The following is a 26,888-nucleotide window of genomic DNA, read 5'->3' as shown; positions in this document are numbered from 1 at the left end:
AGGAGCCAGCTGTTGTAAACAGCAGAGGTGTTCAATTTGCAAAATATTCCTGTAATCATCTGTGCATTTTCTTTAGAGCAAGCCACCTTTTTGAAACAAGGAAGAATCCAATGTGTTTCTATGCAGTTTTAGTTTTGTGCAAAAATAAACCAATATTTATATGGGTTTGGAGAGTCTCTTAATGAGGGGTAGGAAGTTAAGGACTGGAGGTGGAGGAGGAATGTATATGAGGACATATGTCATGGCAAAGCTTTTTAATCACCTTTTAATTGCATTTAAGTCATCTTTATTCTGAAATTGGTGTGTTCTGTATCTAGCAGGTTTTTATGCTTTTTGTCACTGCTGTTCAGGTTTCCAGGGGCATCCTCCCGGTTTTGTTTCATAATGCTGCTATTCACATACAGGAGCTGTCATCAAAAATCAGTGTTGGCTGGGAGCTGCTTATGGCAGCAGTGGAGATGCTGCTGCTTTTCTCTGCAAGTAGGATAGATGGCAACTGCAGTACCACAAATGTGATTTAACATTTCCTTGGTTTTGTTACTTTGTGAGTGGCAGGCAGTACGGTATGTTAAATGTTTCTTACGCAGTCGGCTGTTGTGTAAGACATTGTTTGTCTTGTGCAATGTAAAGCTCAGCAGATACGGATACTATGGGATGAACAGAGGAGTGACGTGTGCTCCCTTCCCTGCCGTTGATGCTCCCTGGGAACCAGAGCCCAATCGCAGGCATCACCGCGTCCCACGCAGCGGTCATGCAGCCTCTGCTCAGGGTCTCCTGTGCCTGGAGGAACCGAGCTCACCCTTGCCCTGTCCAGCTCCCTACTGTGAGCCAGCCTGGCCCCAGGAAGGGGCTCAGCTGAACGTACATGGTGCCAAGGCGGTCCCCAGCTCCTGCAGCTGCATTCGTGGGGGGGGGGGGGGTGGATGTTCTGCATCGAACCTAGGGTGGCTTGATGTGTGCAGTCCAAACCCTCTGCCTGTGGGGAGAGTTCCTCCTGAAACACCCTGACAGCAATGCAAGGGCTGAAACTGGCATATTACTCATTTGTGCCTTACAGGAGAGAGCCAGGCATGCGGAAAGTATCGAGAGGGAAGGTTGTACCTTGTGTTTTGTTTGGGTTTTGGATGAGAGGTATAGCCGTGCTTACTTTTTTCATGCTACGCCTCTCTATGCACGTTGTAGTGTTCATGGCAGTAGAGGCTAAGTAGTGTATCTAAAAGGTATTTTGCCTAGCATCAGTTTTAGCACTACCCTGGTACTTGCATACCAAATGAATGTCTGATCCAGTTTTGGTAAGAAAGATATCTGTTCTGGTTAGGTATCTGCCTATCTGATAGCTCCATCCGGTAGATACGGGTTATCTGTGCAGGTCAGAAGTGAAGAGTGCCACCGCACATCTGGTGGTGTCATGCTGTCTGCCTGCCCTGGAGCCAGCCTGACAGCTCTGTCACCTCGGGTTGTGTCAGTGCACAGACGAGTGATTTGATGTACATTAAAAGCATTAATTAGATAAAAATGGTGGGCTAGCACGTGTTTCAAAGAACCCCTCACCAAACCTATGATGAGTAGAAAAGTATCTTTGAAGGAGCACCTATGTCAGTTCGTAGATCTATTTTAGAGTAATTTCTGTCCTGCTGTGCTGTTGGGGAAAATAATCCCATTTTTATTACTCGACCCATGGAGGTTCAGTCTATTACTGCTTGCTTTGCTTTGCAGCGGATTGGATTTCTCCAGAGAGGAAATTAGATTTTTCCTTCCTTTCCACTCTGTCTCTGTCCTGTGCTTACATCAGTTGGTGGCTGTCCATGCACTGCAGCGATACCCTTTCCTTCCACGCGCTGCTTCGTTTGCTGTTCTCTAATAAACTGTATTTACACATGGTGCTTTCCACCGTAACTTCTGGTGATGGCAAAGATGATCAAGAAAATGTGCTCCATGTCTAAACTCGGCCAGAAGTGAGTGTGGGCTTAACCTGGGCCATTTCAGCCGGCGCTGAATCAGAAGTGTGCTGATTTGGGTGAGGAGTGTAAATAGCCTGTGGGTAGGGCTTTCAAATCACCTGGAAATTTAGGTATATAAACAGATATGCTGGGATTTATTTATTTACGTCTCCCCCTGGCAGCCAGCTAGGCTTGTCTGGGAGTTTATTAATAGGTTTTGCTGCAATTTTATCTTGTCGACTAGCCACAAGTGAGCTCGCGGGCCATGTTATTCTAGGAATATCCAGTGAGATGATCTGTTTACAGCAGAGGGCAAATTCCACGGAGAGTGCTGAAGGAAGAAGAGGCCCCCGAGGTTCGAGAGAGCTTGGTGGGAATTAGGAAATACCGCAGCTGTGGGGACGGGGTCACCTCCCAGCGGTCTTTAAGGATCACTGTGATGGAGGTGGCAGAGCACATCGTGCCAGAAGGGTCAGCTTGGGGGGCACAGCAGCGGTGGGACATGCTGGAAGTACTGAATAGCTTGAAAAACTAAGTGCTCCGAGATGTTTTTTCTTTCCTTTTGTGCTCTGTTGTAAAGCAGAGTCCAAATGCAAAATCCTGTCTTAGGGGCACAGCCTGCACGTTACTCTTGACTGAGCCAGCAGCTGCTGGGGCCAAGAGGCAAACAGCCCTGGTGTTTTCGGATGCCAACACCCCTGGGAACTTCAGGTGTCCTGCATTTTACACCTAAAAGCTGTGTTGCCTGAGCTTTCTTCTGCTCAACTGATAATATGGGCCTTGTTCATCTCAGTCTGATTGTTTTCCTTCCTTTTGGGATAGGGGGACATCTTGAGGAGTCCTTACAGGGAGGGAATTAAGAGTGTTGGGTGTGTGGTAATATGAAGGAAACTGTCAAAACTTGTGATTATTTTTTTTAATATATATATATATATAATGTAAAACTGTGAATGTGAGTCTAGAATTAGATTGTCTCCTCGGGGATTTCATTCAGTGGGAATGCTGTTGCCCAGACTTCAGGTGCTTTGTCCTGGCTATTTTCTCCAAGGGATACTCCTATATAATTACAGTCTTCATGGCTCATAGACTGAAACTGGGCAGGGAGAGAAAACTGCAAAGGCACAAAAAGCGGTTAGCTTGTGGTTTCTGATGGAGCTAGCGCTTGGGCTGCGGTGCAAGAATTGCTTTGTGTTTTGGGACTGGAGATGGGTGAGTGGATGCTAGAGAGTTGTTCAGGCAGTGTGATTTAACCTCTTTTTCTTCTTGATATATTATTTGCAAATGACTTAAAACTTCTTTTTTCTTTTTCTTTAAATAAAAGTATTTGCTGTTCATCCTTGTGCAAATATCCTGTGAGAATAAATGTCAGTCTTTGAAGACAAATGAGAGGGTTTCTGAAATCTGAAACCAATTATTTGTTAGCGGTGTGCAAGTGTAAAACTAAGTGAAAAAGGATGGGATGTGGCCCTTAATCCCTTCATGGCGATGACAGGTCGCCCAGTGGGGTTTGGAGGAGGTGGGCTAAGCAACGTGAGCTGATGTTAACCCGGTGTTACTGTGGTCCTCCCCCGTCTCCTGTCCGTATGCCCATCTCCTCTAGGCAGACTGCTCCTTTCCACAGCTGCAGGTGGAGAGGGTGGGAGAGAAGAGCCAGCTGGAAACGGGAAAAGGCAGCATTGCAGATTTCGGGCCATGGCATGCTTAGATAATTTTAACTCAATTTCCCATCTTCTTTTCAGAAGAGGTTGCCTGAAAAATTGTTGTCAAGGGTATGCCAGGGGTTTATCCATCCCAATGCCAGGGAGAGGAGAAGCTGTTAGCAAAGGCAACTTGTTCTTTCCAATCTAAAATCCATTCCGATCTAAAATCCATGTGCCCCATGTCACCAGTGCCGGTTGCATTTGCAGTGGTTAACCAGTTGTCTGACCCATGGTTTTCTTGTGCCTTTCCCTGCTGATGCCCAGGGACAGTGACCTCCTGTGCAAGGGAGCAGCTCTGCATGTGGTGGGGCTGAGCCCCCATGGCATTGCAGAGGCTCTTCATCAGCTCCCTCCTCACCCATGTCCCAGCAAGTCGCAGTGCTTGCAGTTGTACAGCTGGCATGGCCCAGCCACAAGCCCTCCTGTCTCGTCCGTGTGGCCCATGCAGCTCGTGAGGCATGCTGGTGGGAAGAGTGCCCTGGTCTCGCTTGGAGCAGGCGCTCTAACTCCACCCACCATCCCACCTGACATATCAATGATGTTGGGATCTTCCTAAATTTCACCAGTCACACCAAGATACGTGAAGGAGCCCTGTCCTTTTCCATAAATACCAGCCATTTTGTTCAGCTGTTGGGGACAATTGATTTTGCTGTGGAACACAATCTAGAGCACTGTTGTCTTCTGCAAGCTATTTCTACATTTCCAAAGACTATAAAAAATAAAGCAAAACCTTTCAGGCCTAATGGCTCTTTGCAGACACTCCAAAAATGTGTGCAGGTCTGAGATGTGCCGTACCTCATCTCCCTACAGCCTGACTCCAGAAACATCTTCCTTTCTGCTCTGCTCTGCTCCCTGGGTTCTTCCAGGCACACCTGTATCCAGGTGAGGTGGCACAAATGGCATGCACCAGTTCAAATGCCATATGGCTGTAATGAATTGGTTTGCTGATGTTTATATGCAGCTCCTTTATGGCAAAACTGCAGGTGCACTTGCAGAAGGGCCTCCCAGCGCTTCATGTGCTCTGTGGATGGGTCTGCTTTTCCCTGTGAAGGCTTGTTCAGGTTTTCCCTTCTTCCTAACAAGTGTCCCAAAGGATTGTGCCACAAGGGGTTTGTAGGGGGAGTAAGGGAGGAAAAATTAATCCCTTTTAAAGAAAAGTAACTTCAGTATTCCAAAACCTGCTCAGGAGATCTTATTTGATCCGACTCACTGTGGTCTTGTGGTGTCCTCTTAGTATACCAAAACCGTTGGTTTGAAAGTACTTTCCTTGAGCTTTTCCTTTGTCACTAGCAACAGCCAATATAGCTGCTACAGTTCTTATTCCCTTGGTTAATGTTTGAAAAGATTTCTCATGGAATTTCTAAATAACTAGATAAGAGATCTTACAGAAGGACAAAGTGATTTTTTTTTTCCCAAAACGGTCTCTAAGTAGGCAGATTTGCACAACCATGCTCATCCTCTTAACGCATTTCATTCCTGCATGTTCTCACACCCAGGCACTCTCAAGGTCCAAGGTGTTTGTCCGCATGTTCTGGCCAGGATCATTTGTGTGACACAGAGGACAAGTGTCAGTGGCTGCTGTGTCCTCATCACATCCCTGAGGTTGTTCTTGGCAAGCAAAAATGAACCAGCTTGGAGCTGCTTTTCATACCATTTAGGCGTTGATGATGTTTACAATTTTTTGTTTCATTTTTTTTTCTCATCCCTTGTAATTCACAGGCAAACTTCATGAATTTTGGTTCTTTCCTCTGCCCCCATAGTCTTGATATTTTATGACTCTAATCCTGTTCTTCATCTTCATGACAACTTGCCTGCAGGTCACGTTGTTCCTCCTCCTCTCGTTATTTGAATGAAATCACGGGTAGGTAGGATGCGATTGGCACAATGGGCATGTGCCATTCCCTTACTCCATACTCTGCCCACCCTTCTGGTGCCTGCTTGTTTGCTTGCTTGCTCTTGCACACGCATACGCTCATATACACACACGCACACTTTTACTCTGCCTTTTTTCATCACCGTTTTGAATACTTTGAATACAAATTGCTGCATGCAGACTTGCAGAGTAATGTGTCTGCCCCCAGTACTGTTCCTTCTGTGCCAGAATGTGTCTGCCCATCCTGCATGTCAGTAGTGGGGTTACTTTTCTGTGCATCAAACAGCCACCAGAAATTTTTGAATCCTTTGTAAGAAGGGACGTAGTTCACGCCGGCTCTCCCTGCGCCAGGTTTGCAGGCTGTGAGGCTGCTGAACGTTGATTTGCTCATTTCTGCAGCAGAAGGGCATACAGGGATAGGGTCCCAAAGGAGGAATTCTGTGCTTTGTTTCTGCGTTTCCCAGCCAGAGGTGTATGCTGTGCCATGAGTCTGGTGTGTTCAGTGTCTTGTGATGCCTGTGGGGCCCAGGTCTGCATCGCACGTGTGGTAAGACAGTTGCTGTCAGGCTGGGTCGTACTTACAGCGTGTTGGAGCAGTTCTGGCGGGGTCCAGCTTCTGCGCTTGTGATGTCCGCTGTTGCTGGGTGTCTATTGATGGTCAGAAAGTCTGCTTCACATGTCCCAGGCATGCCTGATTTCACTGCCCAAGTGCTGCAGGACTGCTTTGCATGCAGGTTTCAACTTGCCCAGACAACCACTTGCCCGGGACTTACAGAAATTAGGCATCTGAGTCGGATCTGCTGCTCCCACTGTGTTGCACAGAGTAGAAATGCTGGACAAGGAAGCAAAATCCTTTCCATGCCTGTTTCCTTGCCCAGACAAAATTTTTTCAATTAGAGCAAACGGATGTATCCAGAAGGGGTTGGTATTGATGGTGATTTCCATTATTTTTGTGTATGACCAGAGTTTGCTCCGCACTCTACAAAGTAGTTGAGGTAGAAACCTTTTCAGTGAGTGGGATCGCAGGAGCTTTTTTACTGAATTTGCCACGGATGGATAAAGCTGATCTCTGTCTTGTAGTGATTTTGTCTGAGTTAGTCATTTATCACACAAACTGGGGGCCTCGTGCCTGGGTGTGTTGTGGCAGCAGCATGAGCACCAGCAGGGCGCGAGGTGACTTCCCTGGTGCTGGGGAAGGTGGCTGGCTGGCTGATAGATGCTTGCTAGAAACTGCAGCAAAGGTTTTTGTTGTATAAAATTGATACCAGAGATGTCGGAAAGACAGTAGGCTGTCCTAATATGAAAAACATTTCAACTGAAATGTGGTATTTCACGTACGCAGAGTGGCTGCTGAGGTCACTCGGAAGCCATGCTCACCCAGCTATAGGAGGGATTATTTTTTTGTTTTCTCCAGCTTTTTTAGAGGAAAGGGTAAAATTGATCATATGCATGGGATAATGCAGAGATGGAAATAGATGCTAAACAATCTCTGAAGTTATTTCCTTTCTATACAACAAATAACTGCTGCATATAGTTATGTACTGTGCACCAGTGCCTTAATGTAACTTTATTATTTGGACACCTCTTTCTGACTTTATATAAAAGTTGTTCTCTTGGTTATTTTTTTTATCTGATATTAACCTAAGCAATTCAATTGAAATGCCAAAGCCTTATGTATCTAATGCAGACTTCCCGTTTCTATAGCAACAAAACTCATCCTTGTACTTAATGAAGGAATATTGGAATGTGAGTAACTGTGGCTTTAAGGTTTAGAAAAACAAACAGAACTGCTTTATATTTGAAGATTAGAGCAATGAAACGGAAGTGACCTCTTTGCTTAGAACAAAAAAAATCACCTAGGCTTAGGATACTTCATTAGTAAGAATGAAACCATATTAATGTCATAAGGAGCTCTGTGTTTTAATCTTGTTTTTCTAATTAAAATGTAAAAGCCTTTTATAGCAAGTGAGAATCTTTGAGGGGTTTTTTTCCCTGCCCTTTCTTTTCCAAAGCTGCTGTGTTTGTGGTTAAGCTAATGAAAATTTGGGCTGCCTCACAACAGATTCTTTTTCCTTCTGTATTGGCAAAAATCCATCAATAGTTTTTGTCATTGGCTGAAAAAAAAAGGGGGGGGGGGGGGGGAATGTGTGGTGTTTAATCCTGCATTTTGATCCACAAGCTAGTTCCTGGTCAACTAGTTTAAATCTGTGTTACAGTGATAAATGCTGAACAAGCTGCAGATGAGAGAGTGAATGAAGGAGCAGTTGTCATCTCTTCCTATTAGCTTATAGCTTTTCAATTACAGTTTTAACAACCGTTAAATTCTAATTTAAGATAACCCTAGGAAACAACCCAAGGAAATACAACAGTGCTGACAGCAACATATCATGAATGTTTATGAGCCTATATTTCTGTATCAGCATGCCGATAAGTACTACACATTTGTGGCAGGTTTATTGTGCTTAATTATTAATCTGTAGAAGTGAATATGGGAAAATGGGAAATATGAAATAGGGGCTTCTATTGCAATCTTACTGGTGACAAAATTGTTTGAATATATTTCCACAAGGCAGTCCAATTTTTCTGCTATTTCTTGTGATTTTTTTTTCTGGGGGGTTTTGGTGGGGGTTTTTTGTTATTTTGGTTTGGTTTTTTTTTTTAAAAAAAGCTGTCATTCTGATAAATTCATCTTAATTTCTGAGGACTGAATAAAGGTAGCCAGAATTCCAGGTTTAAGGAAACTTTTAATCTGCTGAACTCACTAGTCACAAGGCAGCTAAGACAACCAGTGATGCCAGTGATGGCAGTAAATTGCCCCCCAGCAAAAGATAGTATGGAGGACAGGATAAGACAGATGGAAGGCTGGCTCGTTTGAAAGTTGATCAAGATTAGCTGTTGTGAAAACAAAAAGCAAACCCAGAAACAACCCACTCAGCAAAATCCAGTTTGAAACTGGCTGAGTCGTAGCATATTAAACTGTGGGCAGGTGGCATCCCGTATGAGCTGGGAGCCTGTATCCTGCTGAGAGCTGTGCTCTTCTGCCTCCCAGCAAACGGATTGGAAAGGCATGCAGCATCTCTGAGAAGCGTGAAAAGGCTGAACCCAAAAATCTTTGGATTGTGTTTTACCCTACGTTCCCTTTAAAAAACGAATAACTTAAAACTTGGTAAAATGCTTCTCTAGGCAGAGACTGAAAGGGAGCTGACAGCGATACAGCAGGTCTGCAGGAGATGCAGTAGGTGTGTGCAAGTTGCAGTGTTTGCACCGCAGCCAGCAGTTAACGGGCTTCTGCAAGGGTATTTGAAGCCCAAATACAGGAAGAAACAAGATTTATGTGATTGTGCATAACTTTGGTCGAAGGTCTTGGAGGACATTAACTCCCTGAAAGTTTCATGAAGAGATGCTCTGTGGGTGCCTTTGCTGGATGGGGGCTAATGCGTTGGCGTGTGCTCTGTGTTTCAGGGATAGAGCTCTGTCCTCCTGGGCACCGCTTCATGATCACCATGGTGGCGAGCTTCATCGAGATGGCGGGGCAGTTCCTCATGCCGGGGCTGGCTGCCCTCTGCAGGGACTGGCAGGTCCTCCAGGCCGTCATCATCTGTCCTTTCCTGCTGATGCTGCTTTACTGGGTGTAAGTATTTCTTTCTCCTGTCGGGTCAAAGACCACATGAGCTCCTAATGTGAGATTTGGGAGTTGCTGCACTGTTGGGAAGTGTATGTGCTTTCCAATACATATCAGCCTTTCCCTTTGTTCTTCCGTTCACCTTTTGCAAAGATTGGACTTTGAAATAAGAAATAAAAACTTCATAATTTGCTGTAGCCCACACATCAGTTAGATGCTGCAGTGTGGTGGGAACTTGGGAGATGGTCCATTTTCACTGAGCAGCAAGTTGCACTTTGCTATTATTATCACTGTCACTTCTTCTTTAAAGATGAAAACAATTGTTGAGAGGCCACATCTCAGCCTAGCTGTTGTCAGGTTGCGGCTGCACCGCTAAATTTTCCCTTAAAACCTGCATTGTGGTTCTGGGCTGTCACTGCTGCTTTCTCTGGCCTGGGTTAGCCAAGCTAGGTTAAAAATAACATAAGTCAGCTCTTGAACAAGCGCACTTGGACATCTTGTGTGCTTGAGGTAGCCAACCCTGAACTAGACTGCCTGCTCAATTTTGCCCAAATTAGTATACACTAACTAGTACTAACTAGTCTGCGCTGGGCAGTAGCTGGGGGTCATTCCCACAAGGAATCCTCCCCTCCTAGCTGTTCCTGTTCCTCTCTGCCCACTGCACTGGCAGCATTGCAGCACTGGTACAGCTGTCCTGAGAAAAGTAGGGTGGCTGTCACCTTAGGGTTGGTGCCAGGTCCATCCCCACCAGGACTATATACACCTCCCAAAAATCCTTTCTTTGTTGTTCTGTCTTAATAGTGACACGCAGTGGCAGCATAACACAATGGAGGCTTAGGAGAGCAGTGTTGTACAAAACCATAAGAGTAAGAACAAGCTAGATCATTTACTTTAAAGATAACACTAACAAGACTAAAACATTAAATTGTATGCTGAGAAAAATGAGAAAAAAAGGCCACCGTGCTGTACAGGACCAAGTTGTTTATGAACTGTGTGGGGGCCAAGCTGTTGTAATGCCTGATAGGTTGCAACATGTTGCAACTTGTTACAGTATGTAAGAATTTTTACCAGTTAAATATTTTTCTATTAATGCATAAAAGCCTTAAAGAGTTCTCCTGTGTTCATGGTAACAGCCCTCAGTGGGGATTTCTTAGCGTATCCCTGAGGTAGACATGCTGCAGCTTGGGCTGAGGGCAAAACACAGCACATAGGAGAAAGTTACGAGTCCTTTGCAAGAGAGTGAAGCTTTCCCCTCCCGCTGTTTTCCAACATATAACATCTAAATAGTCACATCTTGTCAGTGTTAATCTTGATGAATAACCAAGAGTGTTCCTGTTCATGTGCGATACTGTTCTTCCAAACCCACCATATGTTATACACGTGCAAACACACGTAGGTCTACTCTACAACCTCCCATTGGGATGCCTGCCAGCTGAAATGCCTTGTATCCACAACTGGATAGAACCCAATATCAAACAAAATGTTTACAGGTATTTGTATCCAAAAGGACAGTACAATAGTACGAAGACACCTAATAAATGTGGTAGACAACATGGACAGCAGTAACCCCTCAGCAGTATTCTGGAGGTAGCACGTTTTCCAGGTGGCTGAATCAAGGTCTCGTACATTTCCCGTTGGACATGGGTGACATGGAAAGCGATAGGAAATGCTAATATTTATTTGCTGATCTGCAAGAGCTTTGTGGCTTTTTGGCTGGGTGGGACAAGCAGCCCGTGCAAATAGATCCCCCTTACATAATGTGTGATATGACAGCTTGATAGATAGTGGTAATAGCCAAAGTAACAGGATTTGCAGTGCCCAGGCGTTTTGCATTTGCAGAAATGGACTGTGGTTAGGATGCCGGTTTAATTATGCTGTCGGTACAATATGCACTTTTCTCTTAGGCTTTTCTCTTCCATCTGTTGTATGTTCTCTGGAAAGTGCCACCGCTTTATTACCTCTTCCCTTTCCTCCCTTCTGCCCCCAGCATTGTGTTGGGGGAGCTGAGCGTGGATGCTCAGCATATGTTACAGATGAAGGAAGAAAACTCACTGATTTGTAATAAAGGAACGACTGGAAAACAACACTGCTTATTAATTCCCCATCATGTACCCAAAGCAGTGAGTTCAATAACAGACGCTGTGACAGCCCCTGCACTGCTGCCTCCTTACTCTCTTTACTTCCATCTCCTGCCGTAAGAGCTGTTTGCCCCTCCAGACTGGGGCTTAGCCCTCTCCCACGTATAGATTTGCTCTGCTCCCAGCCACATGCACATGGCAGGTCATACCATCCCTAGGAGGTGGGTGGCTGAGTGGATCGGGAAGCTGGGCATGGATGGGAGGAAAGGGAGAAGCACCAGATTTGTCTAGGAGGGATAGGCTAGTGGGCTGGGACACCTGCAAATCGAGCAGATGGCTTTGCTGAGCTCTCAGGTCGTTCTGGAAGGGCTGAGGCACCCACATAAGCTGGACATGAGCACAGGGCTTGGTGACAAGCATATAAAAATGGGTTGTAAGAAGTTAGGCTCCTTCCAAAGTGTGTGTGTGTTTGTGTTAGAGTTGTGAGGGAAGGGGAGCTCCAGTTATACAGAGGCATTATCTCCCATCCCTTGGACAAAGTAAACTCCTGACAAGACCATGCTGTGAAGGTCAGCAAAGGTATCAGTAATCTGAAATAAACTCCTGATTGACTCTAACCAAAACTGAAGAATGGGGACAGGGTGGCCAGTTCTTCTCTGGTGCTGTTAGGTTGGATTTATCCTCACCAAGACACGAAGTTGTAATAACTGGGCTTGTTGCCCTTGGGCAGACCCCTAACTGACACACGACACACTTTCCGTGGGCATAGGTTTGCTCTGCATCTGGACAGGGTCATGGTTCTTCCAGCTGCATGTGGTACCTGCCTGGCCTTTGTCTGTCTGTCCAGGATTCTTCACTGCCCTTCAGATTTCTCAGCCTTTGGTTCTTTTTCCCCAGTGTCCCTCCCTCTCTTCCCTCTCTCCTCTCCCAAGCAGCAGCTGTGTAACAGGAGATGAACATTTCCCTCTAGCCACCCACCTCCCATTCTTTTCTTTGACTGCAAAAGGCTGGTCCTTGCCTCACGGATGCAGGAGGTAGAAGACTATCAACCAGATGTCTGCAGTCAGCTCAGCCCGGTGATCTGGGTGACTGCCCACCCTCAGCAGAAAGCTGTCTCAGCTTCATTCCATTTGTATTTAATGCCAGGTGATGAAGCACGAGGTTGCGACCAAATTTCTGTGCAGAAGTCCACAGGGGCCAGGGGGTTTGCCTCCTTGTTTTAGGTATGAGGGGTTGTTTTTTGGCTTTTGAGTTTGTGGTGGTTCTTGGTTTGGCAACGGGAAGTGCAACAGTAGGTACGTACAGATGACCCTTGGCAGCAGGGTCCATGCTTGGGTGCTCGCACAGAGATGGAGCACCCAGCACTTCCCCTTGCTGTGCCTGATAACCTGGGCTCAAAGCAGCCCAGAAGTCTTAAAGATCCTTAAATGAAGCTCCCACTGCTTGCACTGAGGAATGGAGCAGCTGAAAGACGTGAGGCTTCAGCACTTTTTTCCTTTGAGAAAACTGCAGGAGCTGGAAGGTGAAGATGGTGTTTGTCCCCACAGTGCCCATCCCTGCAGCTCTCCTCCTTTCCCTAGGAGCAGTTATCACCGGAGGGCTTGTCATTTGGGACCTGTCAGCAGACTGTGCAAAAGGTGCAGCTTTTAGGTTAGTGGCGGAGGCTGTCCCTTCTCTGGAGCCAAGCGTGGGGAGACTGTGCATTCAAAGAATTCTTAATATTTTCAAAAAAATGCTTTTGCAGTACAGAAGGATATGCCAATGCGCCCATGCAGCACCAGCGGTAGTAAATAAGCTGTCAAGCTGAATGGCTGCCATCATGGCTGTTACATCTTTTTATTGCCTGATATCATTTAGATTGCAGTCTGCCTGACTTCTTTCTTCTTCTTTCAAAAGAAAAATAATACTTTCTCTATCTAGGATGGGAGGTTGCGCTAAGCTGTCTTCGAAATTACATCAGCCTTAAAAGATAGTACCATAATGGTGCGATTGCCTTGCCTGGTCCGCTGCTTAGAAGTGTAAGAACTGAGGCAGCATCCACAGCAAAGAGCAGTGCTTTGTGAAGGAAATGTCAGGTTTATTATATATTTGAAGGTAAAAGTAGTTGTTAAATTTGTTCTTAGAAAGGGCTTTTGGAAGATTAGTGAAAATGGGGCCTAAATAAGAAAGAAAAATATGCTTGGAGTTTGATAGGAAAGTTCTTGTATCTACAGAAGTATGGGAGTTTTTAAGATCTACATATTTCTTTTGGTTTCCTATTAAAATAAGCTCATCTGGGGAAAAAAAGGAAGAAAGATCAGTTAAGCTAATGAATCAGGTGAATATCAGCACTTGAAGGAAACAACCAGTTGGAAAATAAACTTTTGTATTTTGTACCTTTGTGTGCATGTGTATATTTTTAAGGTAACTCAACTAACATAATATTGTCATTACTAGGGAAGCTTTTAGAGAAACAACTGGATGTTGTCTGGAGCATGCACAATACTGACCTGCCTAAAAGAATGACTTAAAGTCTGCATATGTGGGAGAAGATTTTTTGACATGTTTAAAAATTAAAAATCTGTTCCATTATAATCCTAAAAAGTAATTTTTCTCTTTCTTCTCTGTGTCTTTATAAGAGAATCCAAATCACTTCTCTCAGCTATTTTCCTTCTTTGGTCTGAATTACCATGTTAACTGCACATCTCATTCATTCCCTCCTTGGCAGCAAATGTCTATTTCAGACAGTGCTGCCACGTTCTCCCAGTTTTTTGAGGATTGTATTAAGGGCAGAGCACCTCTAATACATTATAAAATTCTAATATGTCCTATTTCTATGTGATAGGATAGTTCCTGTACCATTTGTGAATCGGTGTAAAAGAAAATGTCATTGATTTGCCCATTCTGAACCTGTTTTTCCTCTTTATTTTGTGATTCTTCTGCTTTTTGAAAATAATTAAAGTAGCTAGTGAATGGTTAAATGAGCAGCTAAACACTATCAGTTCTTCCTCTGACAGAAACTTGGAAGCAACCCTAACCTGTTTTCCATCTTTAAAGTATTTTCCCAGAGTCCCTTCGGTGGCTGATGGCTACACAACAGTTTGAGGCATCCAAGGAACTCATCCTTCAGTTCACGCACAAGAACAGGATGAACACAGAAAGCGATATCAAAGGAGTGGTGCCCGGTGAGTAGGATAGACAGGCAACCCCAAATCCCTCCGCCCTGCTCCAAAGGCTGCATGTGGTATTGCTGCCCAGAATTAAATCATCTATTTACTGCCTGTAAAATCATCCTGTTCATTCATGCATTCATTCATTCATTTTGCTTTTCTTGAAAAACCATTCCGAACTCCAGCGCTGTGTTTAAAATTACTTGGCCTGTTGAACAGTCCTAGTAATTATAATCTCATCTTGCAGTGCCATATGTCTTTAGAGACATCTCTTGAAGAATTTTACCATGGCTACAGAGTGTGCCTTTAGCTCTGTGTGCCTCTGGAAAGGCACATCTTCCTGTGTTTTAAGGAAGATGCTCGCTGGGATCCTGCTCATCATGCATCACTTATTTTGTTGGTTTGGAGAAGTTGCAGCACTTGAACCTCCAATTCTAAAGTGCCAGCCCTGTGGCAGACCTAAACCACATTGCAGTTTCTCCTTAAAGCCTTGCTCCCAGAGCCGTTTTGCTTTCCTCTGCTGCACCATCTGAGCAATGCTGCTCTGGGGGTGGGAGGAGGCCCACAAGCGGTAGCAGTAGGGCACAGTTTTGGGCTGAGAGTCTCAATTGTCAGTTCCTCGGTGGTGATTTTAAAAAGAGCTGACTCTCATTGTCACCAGGATTGTCACTGAAATAGCCATGCTCCTGTCTCACAGGGTGCTTTGCAGAAGAGACTGTGTGTCTGTGTGGCTCTAACAACAAAGGTGAAGAGTTTCTGGATCTTCTCACCAGTGCACCTGTCAGATTTGGTTCAGGCTCCCCTCTTCCTTCTCACAGGCCTGATGGTGATGATAAACACCCATTCTGCACTGTCACTTGCAATCTGTATCAGACTACTCACTAGTTAGAAAACAGTGGAAAAGTTTCTTTTTTCCCCACTTTTTCAAACCCTACATGCTCTGACCCCAGGGGCTGCAGGGAGACCTCACCCCACAGCTCTGCCCACGGGGATCAGCCTGGCTGATGCTTGCTGTCAGAGGTCTCTGGGGTGACTGTAGCATCAGTCAGTCAGTGCTAAAGGCACCGGTCAGTACTGGAACAGACTTGATCCAGAAGAGAAAAATGTCACCAGTAACATCAGTGCCTAAGGAATGAAGCAGTCTTCGTCAGTGAGGGGTGAAAAAGTCCGACTTGGGTCTGTGGTATTCAGGTCACTGCTGCGGTTGGTGGTGCAGTTGGCACACGGGTTAATCAGCTTTTTTGCACATAATTGTGTCTGGGGTTACAGTTCCTGGATCTGCATTGCAAACAACATGGCTTTGCAATGTAAATGCTGTTTTTCTGGTAACATTCTGAAAAGCATAGGGGTATGTGAGCAGCAGCTGACCTGGTACTCTCCACCCCCACCTCCCTTTTGCAGATCATCCCCAGAGTGAAAATGATGGATCTTGAAGAAAATTTGTCTCTGAGGCCATGAAATGTCTCACAATTGGACTAGGAGTTTACCAGCCAACTCTGAATTTGGCTTGTCTCAGCTAGTCAGCTACTTGAATTTGCAGATGAAATAAAATGTATTTTAGGGGAAAGAAAAAATAAATTACTTGAAGTTTCCTTTAAGGAAAATGGTAAAGATGCAAGCATGTGCTAGAGGGAATTACTTAAGCCACGTATAATTATATTGTCCATAGAGGAATGCTAAGTATCAAAATGTTTTTATGACTTATTCATGACTGATTACTTTTTGCAGCGGTTTCATGGTAGAGGTACACCCCTGTTTAAGGAGAGACTCCCTTTCATGTGGAAAACAGCGTTATTACACATCTTGATGCTATAGATTCTCTGCCTGCAAATACATTTAGATATAGCAGTTGTCAGTAGATTATCCTTTGCAAACTTTGTGATACAGAACATGGTCACTTCTGCCTCCTCGTTAATGCTGCATTTGTTTGGGACATTGTTGGGTTTTTTTGTTATTTCTTCCCTCGCTTTTTCTCTTTAAAATCTTTCTGTAGCCCCACACGTTAAGGCTTTCCTGACCCAGCCCTGGAGGGACACTGCATTTCTGTAGGGAGAGCAAAAGAGGAGCACTATCAAAAGGATGAAATGAGCTTAACTAAAACTTTTGAAAGGAAGGAGCTTCTCTCTCATTCTGGGTGCATGCGAGTGTTGACTGTGAGTGAGGACAGGGGAAAAGCAGAAATTCCAAATGAAGAATGTGATCAAACTCAGCCCACCTGTCCCCCCAGTGGGTCAGTAAGCCAAAGAAAACATTTCTCTGCTTTTGTGTGTTATAATCGCATGCCCGTAGTTGCTGTAGCAGGGAATGGGTAAAAAGCTGGTACTTGTCTGGGAGAAAGGATGCCATTGAGCCTGATGCAGATATCCCTGTTTCCCCTTGACTCCATTGTTGAGCTTTCCTATCTGTGTAGAGGGGGTTTTGTTTGTGATTTGTTTTATTCTTTGTTTTCCCTCTGAAAGGGCTAAAAACTGTTGTGCTCCAGTTAGGGGCCATTGTACTGCTGTTTATTATTCCTCGCTGCATTGTTGTAACAGCCTCCTGTGATTGAATTACTCCCAATACATTTAAATTATGAACTGCTCACTTGCAGTCCCTTCCAGCTGGAAACCCCACTGTAATTTAACTCGTATGTACCAGTCAAATTAGTGTATCCTATATAACAGATCATTACAAGAGTTACAGTAGTTTCATATGTACCCATTTTGGCAGCTGATATGAGTTCCGTAATAAAAAGAAATAGCGTTCAAGTGGATGAAGTATTTCTGGGATGGAAGAAAATGCAATTTTGAATTGCTGTCCAAGCAGTGAAGGGGCCTATTTTCCTCTCTGAAGAATCACACTGTTCCCATTGCCTGCTGAAAGCTTTTACTGGTCCATTTGGCTATGCCGCCCATAGTGGAAAGCGCCACTAACCTTCTGCAAGGTTTGTTTTCTCCACAGGGAGGTGGCCCACGCATTGGGTGGAAAAAAAGCAAAATTTATCTCCTGTTCCTGAATCAATCCATAGGGTAGGAGTGGTTTGCCAGTGCTGTCCTGGGAGGTGTCTCTAAAGAGAACAATTGATGTCTGGCCAGGGGTCCAGCTGCAGCTGAAAGGTCCAGCAGCTGTGGTAACCTCTGCCTGGGGAAAACCATCGGCAGGGACAGTACTCAGCCAGCCAGATAGTACAGGAGTGCGTTTGTACGGTAAACAAAGTGAGACAAGGGATGTTGACAGGAGCCTAGAGTGTTGTAAATTAACATTGCCCTTATCTTCAGTAGTCTGTCCCAGGGGTGTAATGTAGTGGTGATGATGTTGGTTACAAAACACACAGAAAGCAGCTTCCTCAGCACCTTTAAGTGGCTTTATTTTTGAGTGATTCATATACCTTGTGATTTTTGGCAGGAATAATTTGCCTTCATAAAAAGATTTCTGGTTTTATGTGGTCGTATTTTCTTCTTTAATGCTGAAGAAATCTAGGTGTGCTAATTAGACCTGGTTAAATCATCCCTAATGTTCTGAGTCTCAAAATTTCACCAGTTGGCTCAACACTCTGCCCTCTTTTAGAAATAAAAGTTTAAGTTCATTTTTGCATCAAGGGAATGATTTTTATCCAACTGCATATTGAAATGTCATTTGTAAAACAGGCTTTGTGAATTTTGTTGACAAATATTTCAAAACATTATCCAAAACTGTCAGCTTCAATCATGAGCAAATGAAATATATTGATAAAATTAATTCAGTACAGGTTTTTCACTGCTGATTTCTCTAAAAACTTTCCCATGTCTTCCCCATTCCTTTGTGGAACAAGAAAGAAACATACATTTCAGTGCAGCTGCAGGACAATAATTTTGACCTGAGTGAAATAAATACCGAGGAATTATGGACATCTGTTTAAAGAACAGGAGAAAAGAGTGTTTAGGGGAATTGGAAATCCCCAAAGCACCAACAGTCCTTACACCTGTTAAAGGTGTGTTGTATATTAGGCAGCTTTCCTTATTTTGGTGGGATGCATGTCTTGTCTTTGTGTGGGACAAAGGGTCTGTTTGCTGGCTGGAGCTGACTGACTGCTGCAAGCTGATCTCCTGCGCCAGCAGCACCCAGCGCTGCTGGCATGTTTGGGTGTGCTGGGAAATGAACCGCTTGAGAAGCCGTATCAGCAGCTACCTGAGTGTCAGACTTGATACTTTCATGGAAACCCACCCTTTCTTGGTTCTCATTATCTTTTCCTGTGGTGGGAGACATTTCACATGTTGCTTAAGAGAAAAATAACTACCTGACCAGGCTGAATAACAAAAACCCCTTTTTGCTCATCTCCAGATGAAAACACAAACCAGAGTTCCTCTGTGGACAGACAGGTTGGAGCTGTTCCTTTCCACAGTTCCTTTCTAAGCTTAAAGGAATAATATTACTGTAATTACAAAAGTGGCCAGCAAAAATCAAGCATCCAAATAGATGCCAATACTTCAGCGTGCAGGACGCAATATGGAGAGGAAGAAGGGGTACAGGGGTGGCAAGTACTATGTGTGCATATGTGTGTGGATTGCAGTTAGGAAAGCTGTGGTTTTCAGGGGCTTTCCTTTTAATCGAAAAAAAAAAATTACATTCACCTTTCTTGCTGCTGAGCAACACACTGCCATGACTTTTTTCTTTATTTTTTTTTTAGGTTTTTTTTTAGTTTTCTGTTTTGTTTTGCTATATATTATTTTTTTCCTAAGCATGGGGCTTGTATCTATGTACTTACATGCATTTTTTTTCATTGGGTAAATAGCAGAGGGAAGGGTGAAAAAAACCTCATATGTGAAAGTATCTTTCCCTAATAGAAGATATTAACTCTCCCCACAAAGCTTTACTCATATCCTTAGACCATCACACCTAGAATTACACTACTGTTTTAAAGCTTGTGATAGATGAAGAGCCAGGTGTATTTGCTAGAGAAGGAAAGCAAGTTCCCTGGCCCCTAATACAGATAACTCCATGTGATGCTATGTACAAACCTGTCAGATGCATTCTTTTACCAGATCCAGTTTCTTGGTTGTTTAATGGTGCCAAACTTAAATATCCCATGCAAGTCCCAGGGGGTAGTCAGGTAAATGTGGGAAATTTAGTCAAAACAGTTCGAGGTGCTACTTGGTCTTAACAAAAGCCTTTAGGTCTTAACAAAGGACTCTGTGTCAGCCACAGAGATTTCTGTCTCAAACAAAACCAGCCAGTGGTTTCTGTTTCCCCCTTGTATGTTAAATCAGCTTTCCAGAGGGGTGGTGGTCCTGGTGGTCCCCTGTGTTCCAGGAGCAGGAACCGACAGAGTTTGTGCAACTCTTTCAGGACATGCAGTGCATGATAAATAGTGAGTAACAAGAATAAAACTGATCAGTTAAGTCCTTTTCTGCTGGCTAGGTCTGCAGGAATGGAAGAGGAGAGCCCATACATGCCCTGACTGTATCCCTGGTGAGAGTGGAAGTGACCTCTGACAGCAGCAGGATTTGGAGAGGACAGGGGGAAAAGAGAGTGCTCTGTTGAGGATGTGCCTTTTGATGCCACTGGGAAAAAGCCAAATATGCTAGAAAAGTAAAAAAAAAAAAAGAGAGAAAGAAAAAAAAGAGAAAGGAGAGGTGGTGTCAGCCTCTATTTAAGCTTGAATGACTCTTTCTCACTAGTTGAGTCCTCCACAAACTCTTGCTGGCTGTGCTCCAGGCTGTCACAGCTGCTTTGTGCCCGGCTGGCACACTGGCTCTGTCTGCAGCGCTACCTTTCCTCCCGGAGGAGCCAGCTTTATGGGGCAGGAACCGCATGCAGAGGGCTGGCAGCAAGCCCTGGTGCTGCCGGTGCTCCCCTGGCTCACGTGCACCGAGATGGGAGAGGATGGCTGAGGCTGGATGTGGACAGCAGAGGAGATCTCGGGAACCAAGTGGAGAAGCAGAACAGTAAGAGGGGACCGGTGGACAGAGAAGAGAGGAAATAAGAGTGAAAAGAATTGTAGGAGCAAAGAATAAAGATAGTTGGAGGGAACTTAGAGGAGCAAAGGCAACAACGGACTGGGGGCAATTAACAGCTGTAGAGAAAGAGGAGAGCCTAGACCATGGAGACCAAAGGGGCTGTGACCATTTTGCTCCCCCCCCTCCATCCAGAACAAGCTGTCAAGCTTGTTGAGTCTCAGCACTCTTCTCCTGTGAAATCCACTCCTAAAATGTGTGCTTCACCCCTCCGTACTGTGCAACTCACCTGCTCTGCCTGCTGAGGTTTCCTCCATAGCTCCGGCAGTAGATAGCAGCAGTGCATGTGTAGGTACCTGAAACCTCCTGATGGCCCAGGTATGGCTTCAGACAATGACATTTGAGGTGTTCTTTGTGTTGTGGTTCGGGTTTTTTAATGCTGGTAATGTTAGAGGAACGTAAACATTGCCAAGTCATGCTCTGGGAAATGCAAGAAGTCAGGTTGCCTGGGCAACCCTTGCTTGGCCTCCTGGCATGAAGGCATGATGATACAGCCTTGAATAACATGATTACGACCTATTTTTTCCACAGGGCATAGGATGGACGAATCTGTGCATAGCATGGACGATGCTGTGGGAATGAAGCTGTTGTCTGTTCCTCATTTGTTGCAGAATTTGGAAGGTGTGTAGTGAATGAGGCAGAGGGTTTGCAGAAGTAAAGAGGACAGTCTTGGGGAAATGAAGCTGAATGCTTCCTGAAGAGCTGTACTCATTCCCTGTGTCTGCCAGGGATGTTCTTGTATGATAATGGAAATTCCCTGGAATCAGGCTCTTTCAGTGCTGTCACTAATCACAATTTCTCCAATGTCTGTCTCTAGCATGTAATTCTGGGGCTTGACTGGCAGAAAGCTGGCAGCATTTATATTGGCACCTACAAGGGGTATTGCTGTGTGATTTTTCTCATTCTGGACACAATTCCTCTGTATTTTATCTCCCTGCCTGCAAAACAGGAATAAGCTTTGTCCTTGCTCTTACAAGAAGGTGGTGGAGATGATTTCATTGGTATTTATGAAGTACATGAATATTCTGACAGCACTGTAGGAATATCTCTGAGGAAACCTATGATTTTGTACTCACTGGGAGGTTTGGATAATAAGGCTGAGGGACACATGTTGAATGGGAAAGGTAGAGACATCATTAATAGCTGCCCATTTCCTGACTGCAGTGAGCGTTCTGGCGGAAAAAACAAATGTGTGATCATCTGATTAAGTGCTGTATCTTAATGCATATGAGCAACTGAAGATTGCAGTGGCAACCTTATGTCTGGCTTTTCTTATCTTTTTCTGAATGTGATTAGAAATACAGCATTGCAACAAATTATTGCAATCAGTCCTTTGCTATAATAGTCATTGAGTTAAAGCGTTGCTCTCAGGAAATAAGCTTCATTTTAGATGGTTTTAGTATTTATGTCCCGCACTTTTGTTGGAAGGCCATTCCAGACTCCAAATTGCTCTTGTACTGGGGTACCTTTTAGCATTCCATTCAAATACACAGTATCTGTCCAGGTCCTTTGTCTCTTTTCCCTCCCTATTTGCTCCTGTGACCATCTTTATCTTAAATGTCTTTTTCTCTTTTCCCATGCTATGTGAGCAGACAGCAGCCGCATTCCTTTGCTGAGCTGAAGTTCTCCTCTGTGTCCTCTCCTTTTATAAATAGGCTTGCCAGAGCTTTAGTTTCTCAAATATTGATGACCGGAATTGTAAAGGAGCACCAGTATTTCATTGTCTGAATTGCAAAGGCCTCATGGACACAATGAACTGGTGCCTTATAGTTCAAGTAGTTCAAGATGCCTATATGTTCAAGTAGCATATAACCAAGTCCGTCCAAAACAGTATTTGCTAAAAGCTCATCTTGCAGCAGAAGCATTTCCCAACAGTCCCTGAGTATCTTACCTTGTGTTTTGCATTTTTACTTGCTTTTGCAATGCAGGGTCTCAAGCTCACCCAGTTCCCTCTAATGTCCCATTTCTGCGCTGTACTGCTGGCAGTGCCTCACTTTGTCACCACCAGACTTCATTGGCACATTCCAAAGGTTTGTGCCAAGCTCCCTAGTGAAATTATTAAACAAGATTATTATTTTTTTTAGAATCAGACAAGTCACCCCGCCACTAAACTGTTGCCATCTGTTTATGATTTCCATTTTTCTGTCCCTTATTGCTGTCTTCCCATCAGTCAGCTCTTTACCCACCTTATAATTTCTGTATGTGACTTGATAGACTTCGGTATTCCTTTCCTGTTTGGCTTTTCAAAAATGCAATGTTTCAGGCTGCTAGTTCTCTGTGATAAAAATAAATAAATAAGCACAAAGGGACTTCGTGGAGACAGAAATCCTGGAAGGTATAAATAAACCTGTGTGCCAGTAACTCAGTATGGCTGAGAGTAGGTTGCTTCAGCTCTGCATTTCAGACTGATCTACCTCCTGCTGCAGAGCTGTCATGCTCCAGGGATTGATTGAGCCTCTGTGCTGGGCTTCCATAGCTCTTTGCGTGTTCAAAGAGCTACTGACAGTATCGTTTAGCAGCCAGAAAAATCCAGCAGAAGTCCATCACCCCAGGACATTTGTCATTTTGGACATCCTTTTTTGGCGGCATCATTTGACCTGTGTCTATTTTGCCTTTGCCAAGTGATGCAGAGATGGGTGGTGCCTTCATTTGAAGGCTTTAAAGATACTTTCTGATTTTGAAAGCCATGCTCCTGAAACGCAGAAGATCCCACGAGAATTCAACAGCGTTGGGAGCTGGAAGCTGGTAGGGTTCCTCTCCCTGTGAGACTTCTTAAGTCTCCCAATGAATAGTTTTAATTTCCACTGAGATATAAAGAGTTAGCTTGTTGATAGTTTCCCTACCGAGTCCCTGAATAGGAAGCCTGGAGTGTGTGTGGGCTCCGGAGTATGGGAAAACTCATAATGGGCCTCTGAGTAAATGGATAAAAGTATTTTTTATTTTCCACATTCACCCTTCTGGTAAATCATTCAGAACTGAAATGTTCAATGCAAATTCCTTCTGAACTGGTGACTTCAGTGCAAAATCAAAGAATAAGTTGGGGGCAGGGGAAATTTTCCAGGTGTTAGTCCAGCAACAGAAAGAGCAATAGTATGCTCCATGAGATTTTAATAGGCATTGGCTCAACTTCTCTTTTAAGATGTTAACGTTGATTTATAATGTCCAGGCGGCCAAAGAGCTGTCCGTCACTCAGCTGATGCCCATCACAGTCAGTCCGAGCTGGTCCTTTTGTACAGGCAGGTGACCTCCAAAGACAGCAGGCCACTTAAATGATGGCCAGTTCTGTAGGCGATGACTTTTTTCCAACTCCCATAGCTTATTCGTTGCTATCTGAATGATATTTTGATTATTGTAAATGATTGATTGGGGGGGGGGGGTAATATCTGACTGGTATATATAAAAATTAAGGAAGAGAAAGTTCTCAAAAAGATAGATGGTGTTGGAGACTTGGGGAGACTCCTTCATCTGAAGCAGGTTACTTAGATTTGGAGTTTCAACACGTTGTAGAGGGATGGAGGAGTAAATAGCTGGTAAAGCCAGAAGGCTTTCAGTAAAAAGTCAGGTGCTGTGCATTCTTTGATGTAATGTTTGAGACTGGATTCTTCTTGAGACTGGATTTTCCCAAAGAAAAAAAAATTACTCTGAGAAACAAAAAAAAACTAATTAAGAAAATCCAAAGAATATGGCATCAAGGACTGTCTTCTGCTGACACAGATGACGTTTTACTTTGACAGGCCAGATCTGGTCATTCTTAGACAGTTTGAAAGTAAACCTTTATGTCCACGTGAAATCTGTGCAACGTGTATTGTTTGTGTGGTTATTTTCATTGTTGCCCTTCAGCTGAAATAGTAAACAGTCATAGTAGCTTTTCAAAACCTTGTGCTGCTTCTAGTGCTTGCTTTGACGTTTTTGCTGTAGAAGGTTTTGCTTGGGCTCCGTTATAGGCTTTATAACCATGTTTTTATCTAACTGCTTCAGTTGTTCTGAATTATTTCATCCCCACTTACTCCTTTCCAGAATCTTGCTACAAAAATCATTTTGGCCTTGCTCTTCAAGATTAGGTACCATCTTTTTTTACTGTTGGTTTTTTTTTTTTTTTTAATATAGCCTTGATCCATTGCTGAGCCTGCTGGGTGCTCCTGTAGTACAAATATTAGTTTGACCAATTTCCTCTTTTGCTCCACCTCTGTTTTTATGCTTTTGTGAGCTTCACGCCATGTAGATTCTGGGGAGAAATGGCTATTATCAGGTAGTAAGGAAAGTAGTAGAGCAATATTCTGCTTAAGTACAATCATTAATGTAAAATACCCTTTGTTGCTTTTCTCAGAAGCATTCCTTGTAGTTACTCTATGTAGAAGACCAGGAGTGACCTGTGAGCAGTGAATAGCTTAACTATTTGCATATAAGTAGTTTCTTTGATTTATTATTTTTATGATGCAGCTTTCAAGTAGCAGCAGACAAATGTGTCTTTCGTTTTGTTCATAAATCCATGACTTGCTTTCATTTTTCCCTGTCTTGTGTCTCTTAAAGAGATTGCTATTCAGTGGAGGAAGGCAGAGGTCAGGGCAGGGCAGTGCAGGCGACTGAGGACACCAGCACTAATTGCGCATGCATGAAGGGAATGCATGCGTGAAGGGAACGCATGCACAGTTCAGCACAGGGCCACGCTGCCGCCTGTAAACACCGTCAGTCTAGAAAGCAGCAGTAGAAGCCTGTGCCCTGAAACCCAGTCCTAGCCTGTACCCTTGGAGTGCATCATTTTTGTGATGCTTCTTTATAACCACAGCTTCTTTCGTTTTTACGAGACTTTATGCCCTTGCAGCTGCCTCACTGATCCAGTAGTTTGGAAACTGCTTTGCTTGGCATGCTTAGGGAGGTGTTGGAGCTCTAACCTAATGATGTTTGGGAAGTAAGCAGTGCCGTTCATTGCTGTCCCAGGCCAACAAGAATACCAGATGCAATATTTATTCAAACTGAAAGAGGGTAGATTCACATTAGGTATTAGCGAGAAATTCTTCACTAGGAGGGCGGTGAGGCAGTGGAACAGCTTGCCCAGAGCAGCTGTGGGTGCCCCATCCCTGGAAGTGCTTAAGGCCAGGCTGGATGGGGCTTTGGGCAACCTGGTCTAGTGGAAGGTGTCCCTGCCCATGGCAGGGGGGGTGGAATCAGGTGATTTTTGAGGTCCCTTCCAACCCAAACCATTTTATGATTCTATGAATATTTGCAAGGCTTGTGTCTTACTATTAGCATTGCAAAGAAAAGTTAGCTTGGAGCTGCCCAGCACTTTAAGGATATGGTGAGGGTTTAGTTCTGAAACGCAAAGACATCAGAGCTGACGATGGCCAAGAATTTTTCTTTAAGGAAATGTCTTCTGTTTAGGACATTGATCAGAACAATTTTAAATATTTGAAATGGGGAGCAGGGGGTGGAGGCGTGGAGGGAGGGAGGATAGGCTGACAGCGTCCTAGCCACTTCTTTCTGAAACCTGGATTTGAAGAAACCTCAAAAAATTCCTACAAAAAATTAGTTTGAGCTCCAGCACTTTCTATGGCTTTTCAGGTGTGCATTGCAGAAAGGCAGCAGATCTTACAACTGCACAAACACAGTCTTGCTGGGGAGGGGGATTTGAAAATTAACAGAACCCTGAAGTTCTTCAGGAAATTTTATATCATGGTTGCTGGGATCAAGCTCCTTACTGCCCCTAGTTTACATACATGTTTTAAACCGGGAGAGTGTTTGGGGTGTGAAGTTCTTGGGCAGTTCTTCAGCCCTAAGAAGATTAGAGGAAGCTTGAAAGAAAAAAAGTGGAACCTGAGATGGACTTTAGGCAGGTTGTTCAGCATTTTTGTAGCTCCTGTTAGTGTAATCGATAGTGTCCTGCTCTCCCGAACATCCCTCAGAATATCTGTAGTTCACAAGCAAAGCTGCTCCTTCTCATTCTTCCCATTGAAAGAATGATTTTGCTTTGGTTTGTTTCAGAGCTGGAAAAGGAGATCACCAGGAGACCGAAGAAAGTCTGTATTGTTAAAGTGGTGGGAACAAGAAACCTGTGGAAGAACATCGTAGTATTGTGTGTAAACTCGTAAGTTCGATCTCTCTTCATTTGGATGGTTGTGTGGTTGGTGAACTGGAAGCAGTAATGGGAAATGATAGGGTAGCTCCTCTGGTTCCCAGCGTGGGACCCTTCACTGGTGTCTCTGATAAATGGCCCTGGAAAACCACAAGCTGTTGCAGGGAATTATTTTTTTTTACGGCAAACGTGGAGGAACTCATCAGCCATTTCAGGCAGCAGCACCACGTGTCTTCTCAGGTGTCGTGGTGCAAGTGCATTGCTGTCACCAGCGGTCTTGCACAGCCATGTGCTGGTACATGCTTACGCACGCAGACACCTGCAGCTGGTGGCCTGGGTGGGGTTTTTGAAATCATTCATGCCGCAGGAGTGCAAGTTTGTGTTGTTTACATCTGATAGAGCTGTGCTGCAGAGGAAGATGTTGCTTGCCAGTAAATACAAGCCTACTCCCTTGTATAATAGCTGTGCTTGATAGGGCTTCACA

At 44.2% G+C, this 26,888-nt stretch overlaps 1 protein-coding gene across 4 annotated transcripts in view; it reads left to right on the top strand.

Moving 5' to 3' along the window:
- SLC22A23 (solute carrier family 22 member 23) overlaps positions 1-26,888 on the top strand; it is a 113,708-nt gene that overhangs the window by 69,330 nt on the left and 17,490 nt on the right. For 3 of the 4 annotated variants that reach the window (XR_008820562.1, XM_056330232.1, XM_056330234.1), the window contains exons 4-7: positions 8,976-9,144; positions 14,250-14,377; positions 20,866-20,955; positions 26,314-26,416. Coding sequence is in view for 3 of the 4 variants with exons in the window: in XM_056330232.1 (XP_056186207.1) it covers positions 8,976-9,144; positions 14,250-14,377; positions 20,866-20,955; positions 26,314-26,416 (490 nt within the window). In the remaining variant the exon portion in view is untranslated. The remainder of the gene's footprint in view (positions 1-8,975; positions 9,145-14,249; positions 14,378-20,865; positions 20,956-26,313; positions 26,417-26,888) is intronic. The other variant, XM_056330233.1, reaches the window with a different exon arrangement.

The sequence above is a fragment of the Falco biarmicus genome, chromosome 3 (assembly GCF_023638135.1).
Source record: "Falco biarmicus isolate bFalBia1 chromosome 3, bFalBia1.pri, whole genome shotgun sequence".
In the NCBI taxonomy this organism is placed as follows: domain Eukaryota; kingdom Metazoa; phylum Chordata; class Aves; order Falconiformes; family Falconidae; genus Falco; species Falco biarmicus.
This window is presented reverse-complemented; position numbering and strand designations above follow the sequence as displayed.